This window comes from Alosa alosa, chromosome 21, assembly GCF_017589495.1.
Source record: "Alosa alosa isolate M-15738 ecotype Scorff River chromosome 21, AALO_Geno_1.1, whole genome shotgun sequence".
In the NCBI taxonomy this organism is placed as follows: domain Eukaryota; kingdom Metazoa; phylum Chordata; class Actinopteri; order Clupeiformes; family Clupeidae; genus Alosa; species Alosa alosa.
This window is the reverse complement of record NC_063209.1, coordinates 26,705,439-26,728,658: the sequence shown is the minus strand read 5'-3', so window position 1 is coordinate 26,728,658 and position 23,220 is coordinate 26,705,439. Positions and strand designations below refer to the sequence as shown.

General features: G+C 41.8%; 1 protein-coding gene across 1 annotated transcript in view; it reads left to right on the top strand.

Annotated features, from left to right (window-relative positions):
- The first annotated feature begins 14,395 nt into the window (after nucleotides 1-14,395).
- Nucleotides 14,396-23,220, top strand: part of ext2 (exostosin glycosyltransferase 2) — a 21,687-nt gene continuing 12,862 nt past the window's right edge. Inside the window, exons 1-9 of the mRNA XM_048231386.1 lie at nucleotides 14,396-14,549; nucleotides 16,034-16,402; nucleotides 16,843-17,066; nucleotides 17,307-17,396; nucleotides 18,352-18,468; nucleotides 19,103-19,331; nucleotides 20,395-20,534; nucleotides 20,729-20,822; nucleotides 23,081-23,212. Of these exons, the coding sequence (XP_048087343.1) occupies nucleotides 16,088-16,402; nucleotides 16,843-17,066; nucleotides 17,307-17,396; nucleotides 18,352-18,468; nucleotides 19,103-19,331; nucleotides 20,395-20,534; nucleotides 20,729-20,822; nucleotides 23,081-23,212 (1,341 nt within the window). The 5' untranslated portion in view covers nucleotides 14,396-14,549; nucleotides 16,034-16,087. The remainder of the gene's footprint in view (nucleotides 14,550-16,033; nucleotides 16,403-16,842; nucleotides 17,067-17,306; nucleotides 17,397-18,351; nucleotides 18,469-19,102; nucleotides 19,332-20,394; nucleotides 20,535-20,728; nucleotides 20,823-23,080; nucleotides 23,213-23,220) is intronic.

Sequence of the window (23,220 nt, the reverse complement as noted above, 5' to 3'; positions counted from 1 at the left end):
TATGAAAATAGCAACAATCAGAGCAGTTGTAGCAGTTAACATCACCATAACCAAACCCAACCCCTAACCCTGACCTTAACCATAACATGTCATGTAGATAGTTTGTTGATAATCGGAGCATCTGTAGTCTGTCTGTAGCTACTCAAGTAAAGTGTGATCACTTTAAGAAACCATAGATTAATAATTCATATGAATGTTTGTGAATGTGAATTCATATGAATGTGAATCGTGCTGTTACATTGTGAATATGTTTGTGTTTTTGCATTAGTGCATTGTATTGCATTTGTACTTGTATTGTATCTATTGTATTTGCAGATGACACCTGATTGATATTAAAAACAGATCAGATCTCTCTGTTCAGTTATTTTATGTCTGGTTGATATACTCATTCTTTTGATTGTAATCTAATAACTATTTATCTGCATGCTTTAACAAATGTGTCAGCTTGTTGATATCCCAATAATTAGGCTAATAGCAAATGCTGTGTTGTATACGTGTACTTCCACTTTATTACTGAGTTACTACACAGTACTCCATCTCATTATTAATAAGTAAACAGCCAATGTTTAAAGCAGGGGTGACGGTTCAAGTTCAAATGTATTTCCATGGCACATTATCAGACACATTAGCTAATCAGTATGCTTTACACATTTACAAGATGCAGATTCAGAGGAGGTGCTTGGAGCTCTGGGATTAGGGATATGGCTCTGGGAGTTAAAGAGACCTTAGAATGCACAAATTTCATTCATAAATGTTACTTTTGACATCTAGAAAAGCACCACATGTGAGAGGAGCACTGTATAGTCAAAGTCTGTCTCTTCAAGTCGGTCCAGGGATTAGTCCTATTTACTCATGCTGATGCATTTCTTGAACAACAGGTGGCAGTAGGCTATACGATGCACCATGTAGATCAAACACCGTAAAGAGAGAAAACAAAAGTAGGCTAAAGTGCGAGAAAAGAAAGCAGCAATCAACCTCGCAGTACACATGTTGGGGATATTGTTTTCCCCAAGTGTGTAACAACTGTGCTTTATGTCATGAGGAGATGATGAGACGCTTTTATCCAGAATATAGTCATCCAGCTCTGGATCAGGTACTGACATCTGTCAAAACTTGTTGAAGGAAGTTTCGCGGTGAATCTTAAGTTAGCGTAGGCTACGTCTGTTTATGTTCTTTCATTATATTAAACAGGGTTCAGCCATGGCAGTATTTCTGGGCCTATTTAAAATAAATCGAGCGTTTAAAAGTTAGGCTAGGAAAAGGATTGTGATACTGTCATCCCAAAGGCTGTGCCATAGGCGTCCCGGGCCCACAGCTGAACATGCTTGACAGGAAGGGACATGAAGCTTTCAGGCCGTGACATGCACAGACATGTGACAGTATGCACAAAATGAAAGCAGTCATAGAACAACAACCTTCATTTGTGTGTGTATGCATGGGCGGATTATGAACTTTCGGGCCCCTTCACTTCCTACCACTTGGCTATCCTGTCTACCACAAGGTTTCTATAAATGCGGAAATTGTGCACAATGCTCAAATTCGTCCAATACAAAGTGCTTCTCTCACCCCCGCACTGGCAAGACATTTCTTATTTCTTCATTTATAAATTGCAACACCACACATGCAATATATCTTCTAAAATGTCCCTGTGGACTGGCTTATATAGGGCAAACAAAACGCCAACATAAAATACGGGTATCTGAACACAAGACTGCCATTCGCACCCAAAACTCAACATATGCCATGGCGCGACATTACAAGGAGGCCAATCGTGGTTCTCCGGCATCTTTAAGATTCTGGGGAATAGAGAAGATCACAGCCCCACCCAGAGGTGGTGATATTATCAAAAAGTTCCTGTGCAGGGAAGCTTATTGGATACATGCACTTGGCACTTTAGAACCTTTAGGCCTGAATGAAGAACAGAATCTATCATGCTTTCTGTAATGTTAAACTATGTATTTGTCTAACAATGTAAACTATGTATCAATTACTCTTTTTCCCTATTGTATTGTGAACTATGTAGGCCTATGCTTGTTTATTTAAGCTACGTATGCTTGTTCGATCATTTTAATCACTTTTCTGGCTTGTGGGCAATTTGCCTTTAATGACTAATGTGAGTGTAGCTCCTTGGTAGCTTTGGGTGTATCTTCAGGTAGCCAACGCCCCCTTTATGCTCAATCACACCTGTTGGTAATCCTTATTAGGGCCTTACCCCCCATTCCTTCCAAAGACTCTGATGAAGATGTGACTACATCGAAACGTTAGTCTACGTGTAATAATGTTCTGCACCTTTTACTAAAAGAATAAAGAAAATTAAGAAGACATCTGAGCTGCACAGGCGTCTCTCCTTTTCATCTCCCGGCGCCTTCCCGTTTTGATACTTCTCCCGGGAAACTCCCGGAATTTGCATGACCATCAAACTTAATTTTAAAATCACCGATCCATTCATTTTTTCTGTTAGTCTGACATTTCCCGGATTGCCAAATTGGGTATGATATACATCCTATACATAGCCTAAGCTATAGCCTACAATGACTTACTTTCAATTTCAATCCTTTTGTCATAAAACCTGGCAACTCAAAACCCAAACTAGATGTACCGCATAGCGGTACAAAATATGACCGCCGCTCAGTCCTATACATCTGTTCCGCGAAAATAAATCACACTTCAATTTGTCTCCATATTTTACTCCATCCCCCACTCTTGAAACTTTTGTGTATGCTTGTTTGGCATGCCTGAGTGTGTGTGTGTGGCTGCACAGAAAGTAGCCTACTGGTGCTGAAAAGGTGAATAGATTGTAGAATAGCCAAAGAAGATGTAGCATTGTTATAAAACCTTTAAAATCTCTAAACAATCACAGTAGGGCAGTTCATCCATTGCAACTGGATTGATGAAAGGTCACTTACACCTGTAGGCTACATTGTATTTGGGAAAAGCAAAAGGTATCAGCATAATGTTATTTATTTATTTATTTATTTATTTATTTATTTTTATGTATTTATAAACAGAAACATCTCTGTTCCATGCCGTTTTCAACAGTTATCAAAAACAAAGGTCATTTTTGGATGGATGGATTTTTTGTGAATGTTTCTTCTTCTACATAAGATTTTAGTCATCTTTAGTTCATGTAATACTTTATTGTCAATGCACAAATTAAGTAACAGTAGTCTGAAACGTTATTGTTAATGCACAAATTAAGTAACAGTAGCCTAGTCTGAAACGAAATGCTGTTTTACATCTAACCAGTGGTGCAAATAACTGACATGTCCAAATGGGCCTTGATGAAATCGGCCGCTAGACTGTTCATACACATTTTAACGGGCCAAAGTTGAAGAGCTTTTGTCCGTTATTGTTAAGGCAAATATAGACTGATTCATGTTCCCTTGCATTGTGTAACTGAGGTCCATGGCTAGTCTGGCTTTCATCAGACCAAGCAATCAAAAATTTAAGAAATCAAAAAATAAATAGCGGGCAGATCAGGCTGGGTTCACCCAGCCTAGTCCATAGGCACCCTATATTGTTTAATTTTCCGATTGAGATATACACGCTCTGGCTATTCTAAATGCAACAATGCATCAGGGAGTTATGACAAAACGGTAACTAACAAACTAGATCCAAATAGAAAGCTGTTAGCTTCCCTAAGCTACAGGTAGGATTATAAGGTAGGCCTATTTACAACATAAATTGTCAATAGGCTATGCTGGTTAATAACAAAATAAAATCTCCTTTGGAAACCAATGGTTTCGCCTTACAGTATCAAGCGGACTTAAACTGTCATATCGCGGGCTTAAAAGTTGTAATAACATTCATGCAGCTCCATGAGTCAAGCGAAAGCCTTGAATGAAGTAGCCACTTCTAAATGGGACCCACTACACAGTAGCTTAAGGTGTGTTGCTAAAGCAGCCATGAAATGAAGGTGTCATTGTTTGGATACTTCACACACACGTGCTTTTTAATTTCACAGACTACAACTACCAAGCTGTAATCAAAGCACATCGATTCCCCTCTCACACCCTGCACGCACTTAAAACAAAATAAACAGGCGTCTCAGTCTCACGATGTATAGGCAAAACTGTATCAGACCGGGTGTAACGTTGGTAAAATCTTCCATTGCACAGAATGATTTTGTAGCACGTGCAATAAATGACAGTCGAAAGATACAAACAGTGCTGCTATCAATTTGCTTGGTATAACCGCATTTATAGTTTTCTACAAATGCAATCAATCAAATGCCTCCATCACTCAACCAACGCTAAAGGTAACATTACCTAGGTCCTTATTGATATTACAAGATTAACGTACCTGCAGTAAAAACCAAGCATGTCCGATAAACATCCTCAGATTTATTTCGGCTTCAAGAAGAAATGGGAATTACACTTCATGTGAACATCGTCCTATCCTTATTAGATGTTCGCTGCGGTAAATTACAGTCCTTGTAGGAAGCGCCCATTGTTTTTTTCCAACCCACTTTTAACTTCCAACAAAATTACGCCTCACTGCAACGATCTACCATCTAGTGGACAAACGACTACTTATCGCCAATACTGAAAATGCAGCCATGATGATGATGATGAATATTTATTTTGGCTTTCTTTTAATCCTACTGAATTTGTAATTATGTATTGGCCGTTCTAATACCGATAGTATGTGGGTGCCTGTGTGTGTGCATGTGTATATGTGTGCACCGCCATTTACAGGCCAATGAGTGTACAGTCACTAAATGTACACATAACCTAATTTTTTTTAGACCCCCATGGATGAAATTCTCTTAAACTTGGCATATCCCCAGAGAATGCCAGGTCAATCATACACATAAAATTTGGTGCAGTTCTGAACATCTTAACTGAAGATAGGGGCGATTAAAGCAGAATAATATTGCATTTTCATTTTTTACCGGGGGTGGGGGTGCAAATCACAAATGAGTGATTATGAGCCAGGTTGATGTGGGCCCTTGACACCAACATACCATAAAAAGATTCTTCATCCTCAGTGCCACGGTTCAGGTAGTTATTTAGGAAAAACTGTTTTTTTTTGGGTTCGGGGCCCAGCACTTGGGGCGGGGTGGTGGTGGTCCCGGGGGACTAAAATGAAATTTTTCCGTAAAAGTCTAGTGGGGCTACATACCCACCAAATTTCATGTACCCGGTGATTCGGTGTCCCGGGTATCAATGACCAAAAATTCAGGGAGTAGATGACGGAAAAATTCTTGAATTGTGTGCATGTGTGCGTGTACAAATTTATGTTTATGTGTGTGGGTGTGTGTGTGTGTGTGTATGCGTGCTTGTGTGTTTGCCTCGTATGTGTGTTTGTGCATGTGCATGCATGCGTATTATATCTCTACTGTGTGAGTATGTGTCATCACATTATGATTACTGTAAATGTATGTGTGTGCGTGTGTATCTGTTTATGCACATGTGTGCACATGGAATGGGTTAACATGACCCCTGGAGGCAAATATCACGGAAAAAATTGGTCATCCTAGGCCCTACAGTTCTCAAGAAATTCACAGAGAACTGTGTCGCCCTACCCTCCTTCGGGGGTCCAGTCCAGCGGGGGCTACAGATCAAAACGAAGAATGACGGTTCCATGCTATCCATGTGGGGGGGTACATGCCCACCAAGTTTTGTGTACCCCAGTCTTTCAGTGTCCCGGGAATCCTTGTTGGTGTACGTTACTAAATGTACACATAAATTATTTTATTGTAAGGCCCCCCATGAACGAAAGTACACAAAACTTGGCATGCATTCGGAGGGTGTCATAATGATCCTACACTTTTAATTTCGTGCAGTTTTGACCTTGTCAGCCAGAGATATTGTGATGAAAACACCTAATTTTTTGCTTTTGAATTTTTAACTAGGTGGCGCTATACATGAAATAAGTGGTAATGGGATGGGTTGACATGCCCCCTTAAGACCAACATACATAAAAAAGGTGGACCTCCTAGGCCCTACGGTTCTCGAGTTATTCACAGAAAACTGTCTCCGGCCACCTACAGGCCAGTTGGTGTATAGTAACATAAATTAATTTATTGTGTGGCCCCCCATGAACGGAATTCCACAAAACTTGGCGTGCATACAGAGGGTGTCATAATGATCCTACACTTCCAATTTCGTGCAGTTTTGACTATGTTAGGTCACAGATACCTTCAATTACAACACCTCATTTTTACTTTTTTTGTGTTTAACTAGGTGGGCTATACATGAAATGAGTGGTTATGGAATGGGTTGACATGGCCCCTTGAGATCAACATACAAAAAAATGGTCCTCCTAAACCCTACGGTTTTCGAGATATTCACAGAAAACTGTGTCTGCCCTACCCTCCTTTCGGGGTCCAGTCCAGCGGGGGCTACAGATCAAAACGAAAAACGATGGTTCCATGCTATCCATGTGGGGTTACATGCCCACCAAGTTTCGTGTACCCCGGTCTTTCAGTGTCCCGGTAATCGCTTCGCTGCGCGGCGGTCATAATAAGGAAGCGGGTGCAAATGCAGCCACTGAGTCGGCAAGTGGGCTAGTTGGATAGCCTATGTCAAATTGTTAGAAGAAACGTTGTGATTAACACATCACATTATCTGTTCTTGAGTGTTGTGTTCATACGCAATAGGCTAATTGTGTCCTCGGAATATCCTAGGTGTTTTAGAGGAAGACTGCAGGCACCAGGTGGCACACCGAGGTGAAGTTAGTTTGATATTTGATATTCATATATTTGACAGATATTCAATTTTTTTTAAGGTATTGAGAAAAAAAACAGAATATGTATAGAATGTTTCCATAGGAAACAAATGGGTACTATAAAATAGTATGTGCAAAAATTATATTAATTTGAGGTGTGTCTGATTAGTCCCATAAAGGATATTCTGCATTGGTTTGGTGTCCCTACGTCACTTCCCTTGGGGGGGGGGTATTGAAAAAGGAGACCATTCCTTATAGGAAACGATGCATTTTCTTTAAAATATTAATATAAAATAGAGTGTGCATTCAATTGTTATAGAAAGAGGTGTGTCTGATGAGTCCCATATAGGATAGCTATTCTGCACTGGTTTGGAGTCACTAGGTCACATGGCTTGGGAGGTATTGAAAAAAGGAGACCGTTTCTTATGGGAAATAATTGTTGCAAGAGTCTCAAGGAGGCTCAGATAAAGTCGCTTCAAAACTTTGGTGTTTTCGAACCCCTCAGATAGAGCCTCTTTTCAATTATTTTCAGCCACTGACTTAGTATGTAGATTCATATTATGTAAATTGGGAGATTATTGTTTATTGTTTTGAGTGTATAAACAGGTAGTTCATTGTTTACCATTTGGCTTTATGTAGAAAGATGAGTTATGCTAGTTAGCTCAGTGAGCAAACCATCGTCAATAGTCAATACATGTAGCCCTACTGATAGATATGTAACGGGAGTATTTTGCTCTCCATAAATATCCTCTGCGTTGTGTTTTTAAAAGAAAAGTTGAAATAATGCAACGTGACGTTCGATCAGAGTCTTACTGAATTTGTTTATTTTCGTACACAGGCTATCACATTCAGGTGCTCGTGTTGCGTGAAATCTGACAAACCCACCCGGGGTAGTGGGACACTTAATTAAAAGTTCATTTTCGCGGGGCCTAGCCCCACGTCACACCTACACCACACCCCCTTACCCTTAGATTCCCGTGGGAAAATAAAGAAAATTCAAAAACTCCAAAAAGAAAAGCACAACTCATGTGGGGAAATTCAGGGAAACAACATTAACCCTTCTACAGATACACTGCTTACAAGGATTAAAAATGTTGAGTATACAAACTATATATTTCTGATTCATTTTACAAAAAAATAAGGATTTGGATGGATGAAATATGTTCAAAAAATACTAAAATGGTACAGTGACCCAAAAAACAGTTAGCGTAAGCTAATTTAAAATAAGAATTCCTTGTTAATTCAGAGAGTTTGGAAAAAGAGGAATAAATATGATGGCAAGTTTTAAAGCATATTTAGGCTACAGGCATTTCTGTATACATTTGATGTTTATAAATCATCTTAGTGAAAAATATGTAAACTTAGAAGGTTAAAATATCTCATGTCGTGAGCGACTTGCGCGACAAAAACGACAGATTTATTATTTAGCAGCTGCATTTTACCATTGACAAAAGTGATTTTGCAACTTTGGTAGCTCTTGGTCTGAACGCATAGTTAGACAACAATCAGACAGCAATTTTCCCTCTATAACCTTTATAATGTAATAGCACATAATATTATATATAATGCTGACTTCATATAATGCAGCACCAATGCCAGCTTGACTAGATGATGAGGGAGAAACTGAATAATCAACACCCATTTCTGATGATGAGGATGATGACTGAAGTGATTTATTATTATGAAATGTCTCCATTCAAGAAACTAATGATGAACTTGACTTACTTACCCTAAAAAACATATATTTTGACCTTTTAATTACATTTGTATCAGGTTTTAAGCCTGAGATACGGAAAAATCTCCAAATGGCGGCCATTTTGGACGCCATCTTGAATATCTCAGAGAGCACAAGGGGGATTCACGGGGACTTTTAGTATGTCATTCCTAAAGGTAGTCTGAACATATCCTGAGCATATCCTGACACATTCAGCTTGTTACTCATTTGTTCCGGGTGTAACTCTATTACTACAGGACTATTGGGACTTGACTTGGACTTGAAGACTTGGGACTTACTTGTGACTTGAGTGCTAAGACTTGGGACTTACTTGTGACTTGAGTGCTAAGACTTGGGACTTACTTGTGACTTGCCCAACAGTGACTTGGTCCCACCTCTGCAATATAGAAGGCTCTCTATTGATTTTAATGAGGAGGCCTAGGCCTTAAAGTTACAGTATTTCTATCACAATTTACCAGACTTTGACCTTTTGTCGGTTTTTAACAAAATTCTGACTATGATTGTTCCTGGTATTGCATCATGAGCACTGCGCCTATTGCATTCTACTGTTGTTAGCCTTAAGCCTAGCTCAGTCATTATGCTATACCACATCTCCCTCCATTGGAAGAGCAAGCTGCATTGAGCGTAATAAACTGCATTTAGAATGGCAAATCCACATTTCTAGATATTTTGGTGAAAGTAACTTAAAAGTAATGCAATAGTAGTGTAATGCCTTACAATTCAGAGACAGTAATATTATAATGTAACAAATTACTTTGAAATGACAGTAATAAGTAATACATAATACATTACGATTTTGAAGTAACTTAACCAAAACTGAATATGTCCTATTGAAGGATTGTTTTGTCTCCCAGTGCAGTCTCAAGACCATGGAGGAAATTCAAGGAGACAGGCAGTTGCTCTAGGAGAGTTATGCAGAGTGGTAGACGGTCCTTAACCCAGGAACAGGACCAGTATGATCTGCTCCTTTTGTTGAAGGAGGAATAGTAGGAGCCCTGCCAGAGCCCTACAAAATGACCTCCAGCAGGCCGCTGGTGTGAATGTCTCTTACCACATAAAAACAGACTTCATGAGGGTAGCCTGAGGGCCTAATGTCCAGAGGGACCTGTGTTCACTGCCCAGCACAGTGAAGCTCAATTGGCATTTGCCATAAAATACAAAATTGCCAAGTCCGCCACTGTCAAGTTGCACCACAAACTGTCACGAATCTCAGTGATGGCCGTGTCCACATCTGGGAGCACATCCCCCAACACCATCAGTTGTCTCATGAGGAACATGCCCCAATGTCGTCAAGCATGTGGGGGCGATACCAACTGAGTACCATTTTCAGTTGCTGTGATGGACTACAAATGGACTACACTGACGCATAATTTTGTCACTTTGATTTTCAGAGGGTCTTTTAATTCAGCCCTCTGTTTCCAAAAACCAATGTGACATCCTTTCATTCCTAACATATTACCCAGTCCATATCCAGTGTTGGGGAGTAACGGAATACATGTACCGGTGTTACGTATTCAGAATACAAATTATGAGTAAGTATTCCGATACAGTTACAAGTTAAATAGTTGGTATTTAGAATACAGTTACACTGTTAAAATCAATGGATTACATGACGATACTTCTCTGTTTCATAAGTTTATTCACTCTCTAAATAAATTAAGGCCACTCCATTTCCCAGAAGCTCCTGAAAACAATCTATGATTAAATTGTTTCTATGATTAAATCCAACCCCCGCCATCTTGCACTAGCATCAAAACGCAGCCAGCGCGCATTATGGACCCGTCATCGGAGACCCTGAAAATTGCACAGCAAATTAGGAGTAAAGTAAGTGGAGGTAACTCCTGTTCCTCACTGATCGTGGTTCCTGATGTCTGTTCAAATGATATTTTACCAAGTATTAATAGCTCAGGCTACTTCGGCCAATCGGTTACACAGTTTGCTAATCAATAAACAAAGCCTAGTTCACGTGTTGATTTAGACCTACAATAAAACCAATCTCTAAAATAGGCACTGCATATTCTAACTTATAATAGTTTATGGATTCTTTTTTTTTTAATTAGATCTACATTTATGTTTTAAAATGCAGCCTCTGAATAATTATTCTTGTGAGTAGCATATTTTAACGTGCAGTTTTTGATTGTCATTACGCGATAACGTTCATTTTGAGAGCACTGATATACAGTAGCCTATAGTGTTTACATTTACAGGTCATTTGCGTTCCACCTGTCATATGCGCCCCTCAATTGTAGCCTACTGGGTTGATGCCACCGAAAAATCTCACAGGCACACCTTAATTATAATTTCTGGCTACGCCCTTAAAGTAGCCTATTTATTTAGTTTGTTTTAATTAGCCTAGTCGCCTGCTGTAGTTTTAGTGGTCACCTTGCTATTTTAAAGTTGTGTAGCTTAGTTGACTTTACATTCTCCTATGTGGGCCTAACACTTCAGCCATTTGGAACAGAAGAACACACCAGAATATGCCTGTTTAGTAGGCCTAAGCAGGATTTGATGGCCGCATTCCTACACTTATAAAATGCAATTCAATGCGGAAGTAATCTAAGTATTCAGAATACTTTACTCAGATTGAGTAACGTAACGGAATACGTTACAAATTACATTTGTGGGCATGTATTCTGTATTCTGCAACGGAATACGTTTTGAAACTAACCCTCCCAACACTGTCCATATCAAATAGATATCTAGCATGTTTTTGTTTTCATTGAGATATGATGTGTTTTCAAAGTGTTCCTTTTGTTGAGCAGTTTATTTTTGGAAACCTTACATCACAATAAGAAATATGTGAGTGTGTGTGTGTGTTATTTGATTGTGCAGGTTTTAATTACATCTTTACAGGGCCTTTTATCAGTCTCTCTTATTTTCTCATATTTTGATGCCAGGATTTTCACTGTAGTTGCACTTACACACAACAAATGTTCTATCCCTATATGCTGATAGGCCATTTGTAGAGGGATATGTTTATAGCCTACCATTCATAGCCTTTATTTAGGCCTATATTTTCATGATTTAACATTTTATCCATAAAACTATTTTATCTGACTTACAATATTTCTGAATATATCCAATAATACTTCTGTAAACACTTTTGTATACAACAATTAACACATTGATTTTTGGGCTACCTTTCTGATTTGGAAATATGGGCCTAAATGTGTGCATATTTCGGTAGATAATGACTCATTTGCATATCTAAACATAGGCCTAACATTTATTTGTAATGCAAAAACATTTGAATAAACAAGTGGGTACGTTTTGGGGCAGCTGTGGCCTAGGCTACTGGTTAGCACTTCGGACCTGTAACCGGAAGATTGCCGGTTCCAACCCCGACCAGTAGGCACGGCTGAAGTGTCCTTGAGCAAGGCACCTAACCCCTCACTGCTCCCCGAGCGCCGCTGTTGATGCAGGCAGCTCACTGCGCCGGGATTAGTGTGTGCTTCACCTCACTGTGTGTACACTGTGTGCTGTGTGTGTTTCACTAATTCACGGATTGGGATAAATGCAGAGACCAAATTTCCCTCACGGGATCAAAAGAGTAGCCTATACGTTTTATTACAGTGCATGAAAATGCACTGTACTGTTATTCCAAGGCTTTTTCTTCTTCTTCTTCTAAGCAGTTAATGCAGCTTAAACCGTTTAGCATTAGAAACTTCATTCAAACTATGTTAACGTAGGTCTTACTTATGACATGTGGGCTTTGTATTTTTCAACTTTGTAACTTTTATACTTTTTAAACTATTAATTAAAAACTAGTCAAAATTTCCCCATAGACTTAACATGGGCTGATGACATCACAATAGAGCCGTTAAGCAATTAGAATCCTATGGCAGGTGTTCGGGCCACCTGGACCAACTGCCAGTCTCAGGCTTTAAGCATACAAACTGGCCCTATTAAGACTACACATCCTGTTCAACTGCTTCCTCTGCCAAAAACTGTTTCAAAATAAAAGTCCTCACTACAATATTTCACTTTAAACTACTGAACTTTTTAACTGTTCAGCCATTGTAACTGTTACTTGTCATCAACTATGACTCCTACCCACTGTAGCTAGTTAGCTAAGTTAGCTAAGTCACATGGTTAGCATAGTTAGCATGCTAGCATGTTAGCATGCTAATTAACATTTTTAGCAAAACTGCTTAAAATGATTAGCTAAGTTAGCTAAGTCACATGGTTAGCATAGTTAGCATGCTAGCATGTTAGCATGCTAGTTAGCATTTTTAACAAAACTGCTAAAAATGATTAGCTAAGTTAGCTAAGTAACATGGTTAGCATAGTTAGCATGCTAGTTAGAATTTTTAGGAAAACTGCTAAAAATGATTAGCTAAGTTAGCTAAGTCACATGGTTAGCATAGTTAGCATGCTAGTTAGCATTTTTAGCAAAACTGCTTAAAATGATTAGCTAAGTCACATGGTTAGCATAGTTAGCATGCTAACATGTTAGCATGCTAGTTAGCATTTTTAGCAAAACTACTTAAAATGATTAGCTAAGTCAGCTAAGTAACATGGTTAACATAGTTAGCATAATTAGCATGTTAACATGTTAGTTAGCATAACTGCTAAAAATAATTAGCTAAGTTAGCTAAGTAATATGGTTATCATAGTTAGCATGCTAGCATGTTAGCATGCTAGTTAGCATAGTTAGCATAACTATTAAAAATGATTAGCTAAGTTAGCTAAGTAACATGGTTAGCATAGTTAACATGCTAGTTAGCATAGTTAGCATAACTGCTAAAAATGATTAGCTAGGTTAGCTAAGTAACATGGTTAGCATAGTTAGCATTTTAACATTGTTAGCATGTGATTTGCACCTGTATCAACTTCCAGCTGCAAATCTAGGCCCCATCAAAGAATCAGTTCAACTGATTGCACCTGTATCAACTGCTTTCTGCTGAACTAGGCCAACTCTCTCTGTATCTCTCCATTCTACAAGGATATAAGGCACATTTCAACCAACTTTCTATCCATTCATCCTCTTCAAACCATTCACTCATCCACCCATTAAACTATCTATCAACATCCATTAACCAATCTGCCGATCAACATCCATTCAACTTTCTGTCTATCAACATCCATTACACTATCTACATTTTTAAAACTATATACTCTGTCTCAGGCTTTAAGCATAGGATATGGCTCTGTTAAGACTGCCGTTAAGCAATTAGAATCCTAGGCCAGGTGGCCAGGCTATATTAAACCTCATCTACCTAGTTCAGTCATTCCAACTATTAAACCTCATCTACCTAGCAAATAATTTAACCTTTTACACTATCCACCTATTTAACTGTTCAGTCATTCCAACTATATTAAACCTCATCTACCTAGTTCAGTCATTCCAACTATATTAAATCTCATCTACCTAGTAGATAATTTAACCATTTAAACTATCCACCTATTTAACTGTCCAGTCATTCCAACTATATTAAACCTCGTCTACCTAGCAAATAATTTAACCTTTTAAACTATCCACCTTTCTGTTCAGTCATTCCAACTATATTAAACCTCATCTACCTAGTTCAGTCATTCCAACTATATTAAACCTCATCTACCTAGTTCAGTCATTTCAACTGTATTAAACCTCATCATGTTGGTTGTCAATTAGCACATCATCTGTTTTAACAATATATTTCACACCATATGTTTTGCATTTTCATGCACTGGTAATTCCCTGGAATTGCGTTTTCTAGTTATAAATGTTACCCCATTCACCTGTAGTGTCTCTCGCCTTTAGGTTTTCTGCTTGAGAATGAAACAGCTGCTCTTATCATGGATTATTTTACTACTGTTGGTCTAACAAATGAAGTGGCACCAATCAAGTTGTGCCACCTTGACTCTTACCGACACTTGTGTGTGGCCAATGGATATAACCCATACAAAACAACTCTTGCTAAATAACGATTGTACTCCAAGCACTAGAGGGCAGACGGGATTTATTTTCCACTGGCACTAAAATATAATCTGTTTCCGGTATTTTTTCTTCTGTTTTTCGACGAGGTTTATGATCTTAACGTTATCAGATATACTCGCCAGAACAACTGGATAAGACCTAGATGTGGAATTAATTTTGTCAGTGAGGATATGAATTGAATTTCTGACTTTTGTGAAGCGACATCATCTGTCGGGCATTAAGGTAAGTTTGGTGTTTTTTTTAGCCAGACAGGTCATTAGCTGACTAGCTAACTATGCTAAGTCGTAGTAAGTAATGTTTACAAGGAAATGGTTAGGCTAGGGTGCGTTCACAGTTTTGTATTTCTGCCATACACAAGGTCTTTACGTGTTTGGCTTGGTGATCCTCTGCATCCCTCACTAGTTTATGTCATTTGCCAGTATGATGTAGCTTATGTGACGGGATGTGAAACAGACTAACGGTAACTGATAACGGGAACACTGGAAATGCATGTAACATGGGACATTAACATTAGTAATCAGTTATTTTATATCCCTGGGTCCGTTTTATTATTGGTGTTGGTGATGAGAAGTTGACGATAAGCCTCCATCAACTCACTACTTGTGTCTTGAGCAATGGCCCTGAGCTAGGAAGCGACTAGCCAACCTCATCATCAGATCAGTAACGTTACCTGCATCAGGTATGGTCATTTGGTTATGGTATTTATCAGACGCTTTTGTCCAAAACGACATACAAATAACAACAATACAAAGTTACATTTAGGGAGACAGTAGCCTATATGACGCATGAACAATAAGCACACACTATATAGATGAAAATTGTGGGACAGGGAACTGGCACTGCGGTGCAGTAGCCTATGTATCAGTGGAAGTGGAATGCAGTGAGATGTTGTATGTTCATGGAGGTAGTACTAAAAGTGAAGTCCAAAGTGATCAGCCTACCTGTGCAAGATTACTTATTACAAGCTATATAAAGCATAATGGTAAATTGCAATAGAAATAGAAAGCCATTCTATGTAAAGTTATATTCAGTTGATAATGTTATGTGGAGTTGTAATAATTAATTCATACATTTTCAATCTATGCAAGATTACTTATTACAAGCTATACAATGAGTAATGGTAAATTGCAATAGAAATAGAAAGCCATTCTATGTAAAGTTATATTCAGTTGATAATGTTATGTGTAGTTGTAACAATTAATTGATAAGTTGTCAACTATTGAATTAATTGACAACTACTTTGGTAACCAGTTCATCTCATTGTGTCATTTTTAAAGAAAATACCTATAATAATAATAATATTAATGATGATGAAATATGAATAAATATGAATAATATTTAATAATACGATTTTCTACTTGCTCGTCATGACAGTGAACTAAAATATATCTTTGATATGTGGGTAAAACAAGGCCCGTGAGGACATTACACTCCTAACACATCCATGTTAAATTAAATTAATAAATGGGCTTAATCTGATCTGACACCCACACATCTCTTCTTGAGTCACTTATCACATCCCTGTCACTTTTTAGTGTAAGGCAGCACTCAGTGTCATACTGTGAAAAGTGAACTAAGCAAGTGGGAAGTAAATTGAGCATTTCACTGCACATTATACTTATAACTTGTATATTATAAATGTGTATGTGACAAATAACTTTTGAACTTGAATTGTTGCCTTGTTGCCTCTTCTCCCCTCTCCCTAGTGCGTGCCGCGCGTGTGTGTGTGTGTGTGTGGTGTGTGTGTGTGTGGCGCGGTCATGTGCGCATCGGTGAAGTACAGCTCCCGCGGCCCGGCGCTGATCCCGCGGATGAAGACCAAGCACCGGATCTATTACATCACTCTGTTCTCCGTGGTGCTGCTGGGCCTGCTGGCCACCGGCATGTTCCAGTTCTGGCCACACTCCATCGAGTCCAGCGCCGAATGGACCCTTGAGCGCCGCAGCGTCCACGACGCCCCGCTGGCCCGCCTGGCGCCCAACAGCCCCCTGCCCGAGAGGGGCGACCTCAGCTGCCGCATGCACACCTGCTTCGACGTCTACCGCTGTGGGTACAACCCCAAGAACAGGATCAAGGTGAGTGATGTGTGTGTGTGTGTGTGTGTGTGTGCGCGCGCGTGTGTGTGAATGAGTATGTATTGCTTCCTACCTTTACAAATCCCAAAACGTAATAAACATGAGGTGTTGTGTTGTGTTGCGTTGTGTGCCGTGCGTGCATGTGTTCACCACTGCTGCTACCATGTGAACCACATACAGTCCGCAGCAGCACTGCATGTGTGCACAGGATTGTGTCTAATGTCCAACTTAAACTGAACCTTCTATTAACCTCTTTGTGTGTGTGTGTGCGTGCGTGCGCATTACTACCATGTACTATCAACCACATACATAGTCAGCAGCAGCACTGCATGTGTGCACAGGATTGTGTCTAATTTATTGCATCTCTGGTGCAACAACTTAAATTGAACCTTTCATTTGTGTGTGTGTGTGTGTGTGTGTGTGTGTGTGTGTGTGTGTAGGTGTACATCTACCCGCTGCAGCGGTTTGTGGATGAGGAGGGCGTGGCGATCAGCAGCACGGGTTTGTCTCGTGAGTACAACGAGCTCCTGAGCGCCGTGTCCGACAGCCACTTCTACACGGACGACGTCACGCGCGCCTGTCTCTTCCTGCCCTCTATAGACGTGCTCAACCAGAACTCCCTACGCATCCGGGAGACCGCGCAGGCCCTCGCATCATTACCACGGTAACACACACACACGCACACACATATGGTCAAAAACTTCATCATCTCTCACAGACACACATGTACACGTTGGATCAGACTGGGTGTGGTGTTGAAAAATATGGTGTATGGTTGGAAATAACTGAGGTTGACCTCTGTGTGAAATAAAGGTTTTTGCTTCAGGGTTTGTGGTAAGACTGTGTGTGTGTGTGTGTGTGTGTGTGTGTGTGTGTGTGTGTGTGTGTGTGTGTGTGTTATCAGATGGGACCGGGGCATGAACCACCTGCTGTTCAACATGCTGCCTGGTGGACCACCAGACTACAACACTGCTCTAGATGTGCCCCGAGACAGGTGGGTACATACACATACACTCATTATGGCTTAAGACAGGTACTAATGCCTGCTCTGTACACATGGAGAGCCGTATACACACACACACACACAGAGAGAGAGAGAGAGAGAGACACAGACACGCATACAAACACAGACACACATACAAGCACACACCAGCATGGATGTTTGCATTTGTGTTACTGTAGATTCACCTGAAGACTTTGTATCTATATCTGTATCTGTATTAAAAACGGTAAAGCCCTGCACAGTATTGCTGTACGATAAGAAGGGAGGCTGTGTAAGGGTGTCTGTCCAGCAGAGGGCGCCAGCGCATCAGGCTGCTGTAGGTCTGACGTGGCTTCTTCTCCTTCGAAGGTTGAATCATCTGGTGCAGAAGTGTGTTTCATTTGAACTCTCTCCAGTGTAAATCCCACTCTACAGTCCAAAAAATCAGCTGTTATTTACAACTGCCATTGTTTCCCCTTCACATCAGAAGCCATCACACCTATACATACACTCACAAGAGCGTACATGTGTGTTAAGGACTGTGCGTGTATGTTTGTATCTCCATGGGTGTGTGTTTATTTGCAAACGTTTACATGTGTGTCTGTGTCTAGGTGGCTCCTTAACTAAAGCTTTTGGGAATTTCATTGGCTCTTTCAGCTGTGCTCTTTTTTGGCATGCGTCCTCATCAGCACCAGCTGTGTGTGTGTTTTATGATTTCTTACACCATATAATGAGAACAGATGAGTTGCTATTTGCTTGATTTAAGGGACAACTTTGATTCACATTAAGAATCCCTTTGTGTTTGTGTGTGTGTGTGTGTGCCTATACGGTATTCGACATGCAATAACAATCAGTGTGTGGTGTGTGAGCGCATCTACTGTATACATGTGTGTGCGAGATTGTAAACGTGTGCGAGCTGATGACTATATTAAGAAACTTTGTGTGTGTGTGTGTGTGTGTGTTCCAGGGCTCTGTTGGCTGGCGGTGGTTTCTCCACATGGACCTACAGACAGGGTTATGATGTCAGCATTCCCGTCTACAGCCCCCTCTCTGCAGAGGTGGACCTACCTGAGAGGCAACCTGGGTGAGGAGGTTACACACACACACACACACACACACACACACACACACACACCCGTATCTCCTCTTTTCCTGATAAATACACTAGTGTGAATGTAATGTGATTTGATGTAGTGAAATAATCATTACTCTGATCTGGACGTCAGTTCTGCTGTTGATTGATATCAGTGACAACAGATATGACTGGTAGACATGAGGCATGACTCTCCTCCTCCTCTCCTCTTCCTCCTCTCTTCCTCCTCTCCTTGTGTTCCTCCTCTCCTCCTCCTCCCCACCCCCTACCCCTTTCCCTCTCCTCCTCTCCTCCTCCTCCTCCCCTCCTCCACCTCTTCCTCTCCTCCCCCTCTCCTCCTCCTCCTCCTCTTCCTCTCTTCCTCCTCCTCTCCTTGTCTTCCTCCTCTCCTCTCCATCTCCTCCTCTTCCTCTCCTCTTCCCCCTCTTCCTCCTCTCCTTGTCTTCTTCCTCTCCTCTCCATCTCCTCCTCTTCCTCTCCTCCTCTTCCTCCTCTCTGTTTGTCTTCCTCCTCTCCTCCTCCTCCTCCTCCTCTTCCTCCTCTCTCCTTGTCCTCCTCCTCCCCCTCTCCTCCTCCTCTTCCTCCTCCTCCTCCTCCTCCTCCTCCTCCTCCTCCTCTCCTCTAGTCCTCGGCGGTTCTTCCTGCTGTCGTCCCAGACGGCGCTGCACAGGGAGTACCGTGTGGAGCTGGACCGGCTGAAGGAGGAGAACGGCGAGACCATCCTCCTGCTGGACAAGTGCAGCAACCTCTCGCAGGGGCACACACACACACACGCACACACACACGCTCAAGCTCAATCACCCCGCAAGCGCTGCGCCAGGGGACAGGTCTACGACTACCCACAGATACTCCAGGTGGGACACACACACACACACACACACACTCACAGTCTTAGGGCCATTTTATGGTGTACACAAGCTACATGGACACAAACGGAGGGATACTAGGAGGGATAAAGTTTCTTTGCACACAAACGTTATACTAGGAGGGTTTGATGTATTCTTGTAAGATGTAGTACAGTATTTCTTTAGTGTGATGCCGTTGCTTGTGTTTCTGATGGGGATGCATACATAGTCCATGCATGGGATGTGTTGAGGTGTTTGTGCATGTCAATTGGGTCTCACATTCTGTCAGACATACCCATGAAAACACACAGATGGGAGATTGGCCATGTCTTGTTGCTGATTCTCAGCGCATCTTCCGTCCAGCCTTGTCTAGACAGGAAACCCCACTCATCACACACACACACACACACACACACACACACACACACACACACACACACACACACCGAGGAACACACTCCTGCACTTTTAAACACGGACATGCATAGACAATTATTTCATGCACATGCAACACACACACACAAACACACGGACGCACACACACACTTCTCATCTTGTCTGGAAAAGGGGCAGCACATCTGGGACACGTTGTCCACGGGCGAGAGAGACTGGGGTAATGGGGAGTGAGGGAGATCTTCCCATATCTAACAGATTAGCACATGTCACTGATAAATGTCTGATTTATGCTACTGTGTGTGTGTGTGTGTGTGTGATAGTGCCATAATGGGATAATGAAATGATTTCAATCCAACAGGAAGTCCTTATCACACTGTAGAGATGTTTTTAGCACTCATCACATTCTCACCTCCTGTCTCTCTCTCTCTCTCTCTCTCTCTCTCTCTCTCTCTCACTCTCTCACTCACTCACTCACTCACTCACTCACTCACTCACTCACTCACTCACTCACTCACTCACTCACTCACTCACTCACTCACTCACTCACTCACTCACTCACTCACTCACTCACTCACTCACTCACTCACTCCCTCACTCACTCACTCACTCACTCACTCACTCACTCACTCATATACACACACACACACACGTGTTCATCTCGCTGGCTTTGGTGCAGGAGTCTTCGTTCTGCGTGGTTCTGCGAGGTGCTCGTCTGGGCCAGGCAGTTCTAAGTGATGTTCTACAGGCTGGTTGTGTTCCAGTCATCATGGCCGACTCCTACATCCTGCCCTTCTCTGAGGTCCTCGACTGGAAGAGGTACTGCGTGTGCGAGTGCGTGTGTATGTGTGTGCGCCTGTGTGCCTGTGTGTGTGTGTGTCCCTGTGTGCGTGTATGTGTGTGTCTGTGTGCGTGCATGTTCACTTGATTGTTTTGGTCTTGACTTTGAAGTAAGATGGTAATTATCCACAATGACTTGTTCTAGTACCAATATTGTGTGTGTGTGTGTGTAGAGCGTCTGTGGTGATTCCAGAGGAGAAGCTTCCTGAGATGTACACCATTCTGAAGAACATCCCACACAGACAAGTAGAGGAGATGCAGAGACAGGTATGACACACACATCTTTGAGTGTATGGATAAATTGTCAAACAGACACACACACACACACACACACACACACACACACACGTTAGTGGTGAGGCTAGTATTGTTGCCCTCTCTAGAGCTTTGAGTTGCAGGTATCGCTAACAGCACTTGCTTAGCGTAGCATCAGTGAACCCCTGCTGGGTAAAGGCGTATGCAGGCGTCCAGTGAAACTGTGCTGGTGTTAGAGCCGTAATGGACTTCTGCTGGGTACAGGTTGATTGACACAGCACAGGCCACGGAGTCCAAATGGAGACCTGTGTGGGCCAGTTGCCTCAGGCTGCTCAAGGTTAACATGGTGTGACGTACAGCTGGAAAGGTCATGACCTGAGCTTGGTGTCTTAGAGTGTGTTTGAGTGTGTGTGTGGGAGATGGATTGAAGTAGACAAAGGCATGACCCACCTTGTGGGGTGTAAAGTCCTTCTCCTTGACTTGAATTTTGTTACAGCTGTTCTAATGTGTCACTTTTGGTTTCAGTTTCTCAGGTAACACCCACCTCTCTCACACACACACGTACACTCGAGTACGCACACACTCAAGTAAATACCTAGATCACGCTCAGAAACGCTAGCATACACGCACTGTGTAGATCCTAAGTGATGTATTGCTTAAAGCATCCTCAACAGACACTCATACACAGACACACACTCATACACACACACACACACACTCATACACACACCCACACACATACACACACTCATACACACACACACACACACACACACACACTCTCACTCTCACAAATACTTTGGGTGTGGCCTGTCTGATTGTACTCTGGGGGAGGTGGCAGTAGTGTGTGTGAGAAGTGTGTAAAGATGATTTATCAGAGTGTGTGTGCTGAGGGAGTATTCAAGGTGACGTGAGGAATGTGTGGGTTACATTTCAGAGACATCAGGAATATGAGGTGTGTGTGTGTGTGTGCGTTTGTGTGTGTGTTTGGGAATTTTAGGTGCCGTGAGTTGGGTGTTGGGGGCGAGGCACCCAGACGGGCTCGGGTCGAGGGAGGATTCTCTCTCACTCTACACACACACACACACACACACACACACACACACACACACACAGAGGATTTATGAGGTGCCGCTGCACCTTTTACACATCACTCTACGCCACTTCACATCTGGACATTTTCTTCCCCTCTCTCTCTCTTTATCTCTCTCTTCCCCTTCCCCTCTCTTTCTCTCTCTCTACTCCTTTCTCTCTATGTCTCTCTCTCTTTATTTCTCTCTCCCTCCCAGTCTTTTATCTCTGTCTGCTGAGCCCTGTGTGTGTGTCTGTGTGTGTCCGTGTGTGTGTGTGTGGATTGAAGGTCTTGGCCGGTAGGGGCCGCTGTGCTCTGCTGTAGTCCTAGCTGATCCAGTCGAGGCTGATTTACGGTTCGCTACGCTGTTGTCTCGAATGTGTTTGGCCTGTTGTTGCTTAGCTTTTGTAAAGATAGACAGGTTATTCCCTCAACCTCATAATTGTAATCCAAAAATGCATGTGAGGTTATTTGCGTGGAATCTGTCAACTAGTAATATTATGTTAGCAAGTGGACCTCTCATAACTGCCCACAAAATACCGCTAGCTGGCAAGGAGCTGAATTGAATCAGCCCATCATGCTAACGAAGGAGATGTGTCTCAGGTGATTTGCAAAGCCTCTCTTAGGAAGTAGCATGTTGCTATTTGATGTGACAATGTATCCGCATGGCAGGATATGGGGCTATCTTGCTGCTGCTGCTGCTGCTGGTGTGTGTGTGTGTGTGTGTGTGTGTGTGTGTGTGTGTTTTATAGCTGGTCTGCCGCTGCCCTTCTCTTTGCTGACCCCCACATGTCGTTTAAATGTCTCATTAAAACATGCAGGTCAGCCACGCGACCAACTGTGTGAAAATGGTCATTAACGTGTGTGTGTTTTTGCGCGCCCTTTCGGGCTCCACTTTGTCTCAGGGCTGTTCCAGCTGAGTGTTTACAACCACTGGGTCTACTACAACCCAGCTCATTCCTTAACACACACACACACACACACCCCTACGCAACACGTTCCTATGAGCAGTGGATCAATCCATCTGCAGTGTTAACACACACACACCCCTACGCATAATTTCAATTATGACTTCCAACAATTATGAAAACAATATCTGATCCTGAGGAATAGGTAGAAAACTTGTTAAACAAGAATGTGTGTGTGTTCCCTGCTGAATGTGTGTGTTGTGTGTGTGTGTGTGTGTGTGTGTTTTCAGGCGCGATGGTTCTGGGAGGCCTACTTCAGCAGTATGAAGTCTATCGGACTGACCACACTCCAGATCATCAACGATCGCATCTACCCCTACGCAGCACGCACCTATGAGCAGTGGAACAACCCGCCCGCAGTGGTACACAC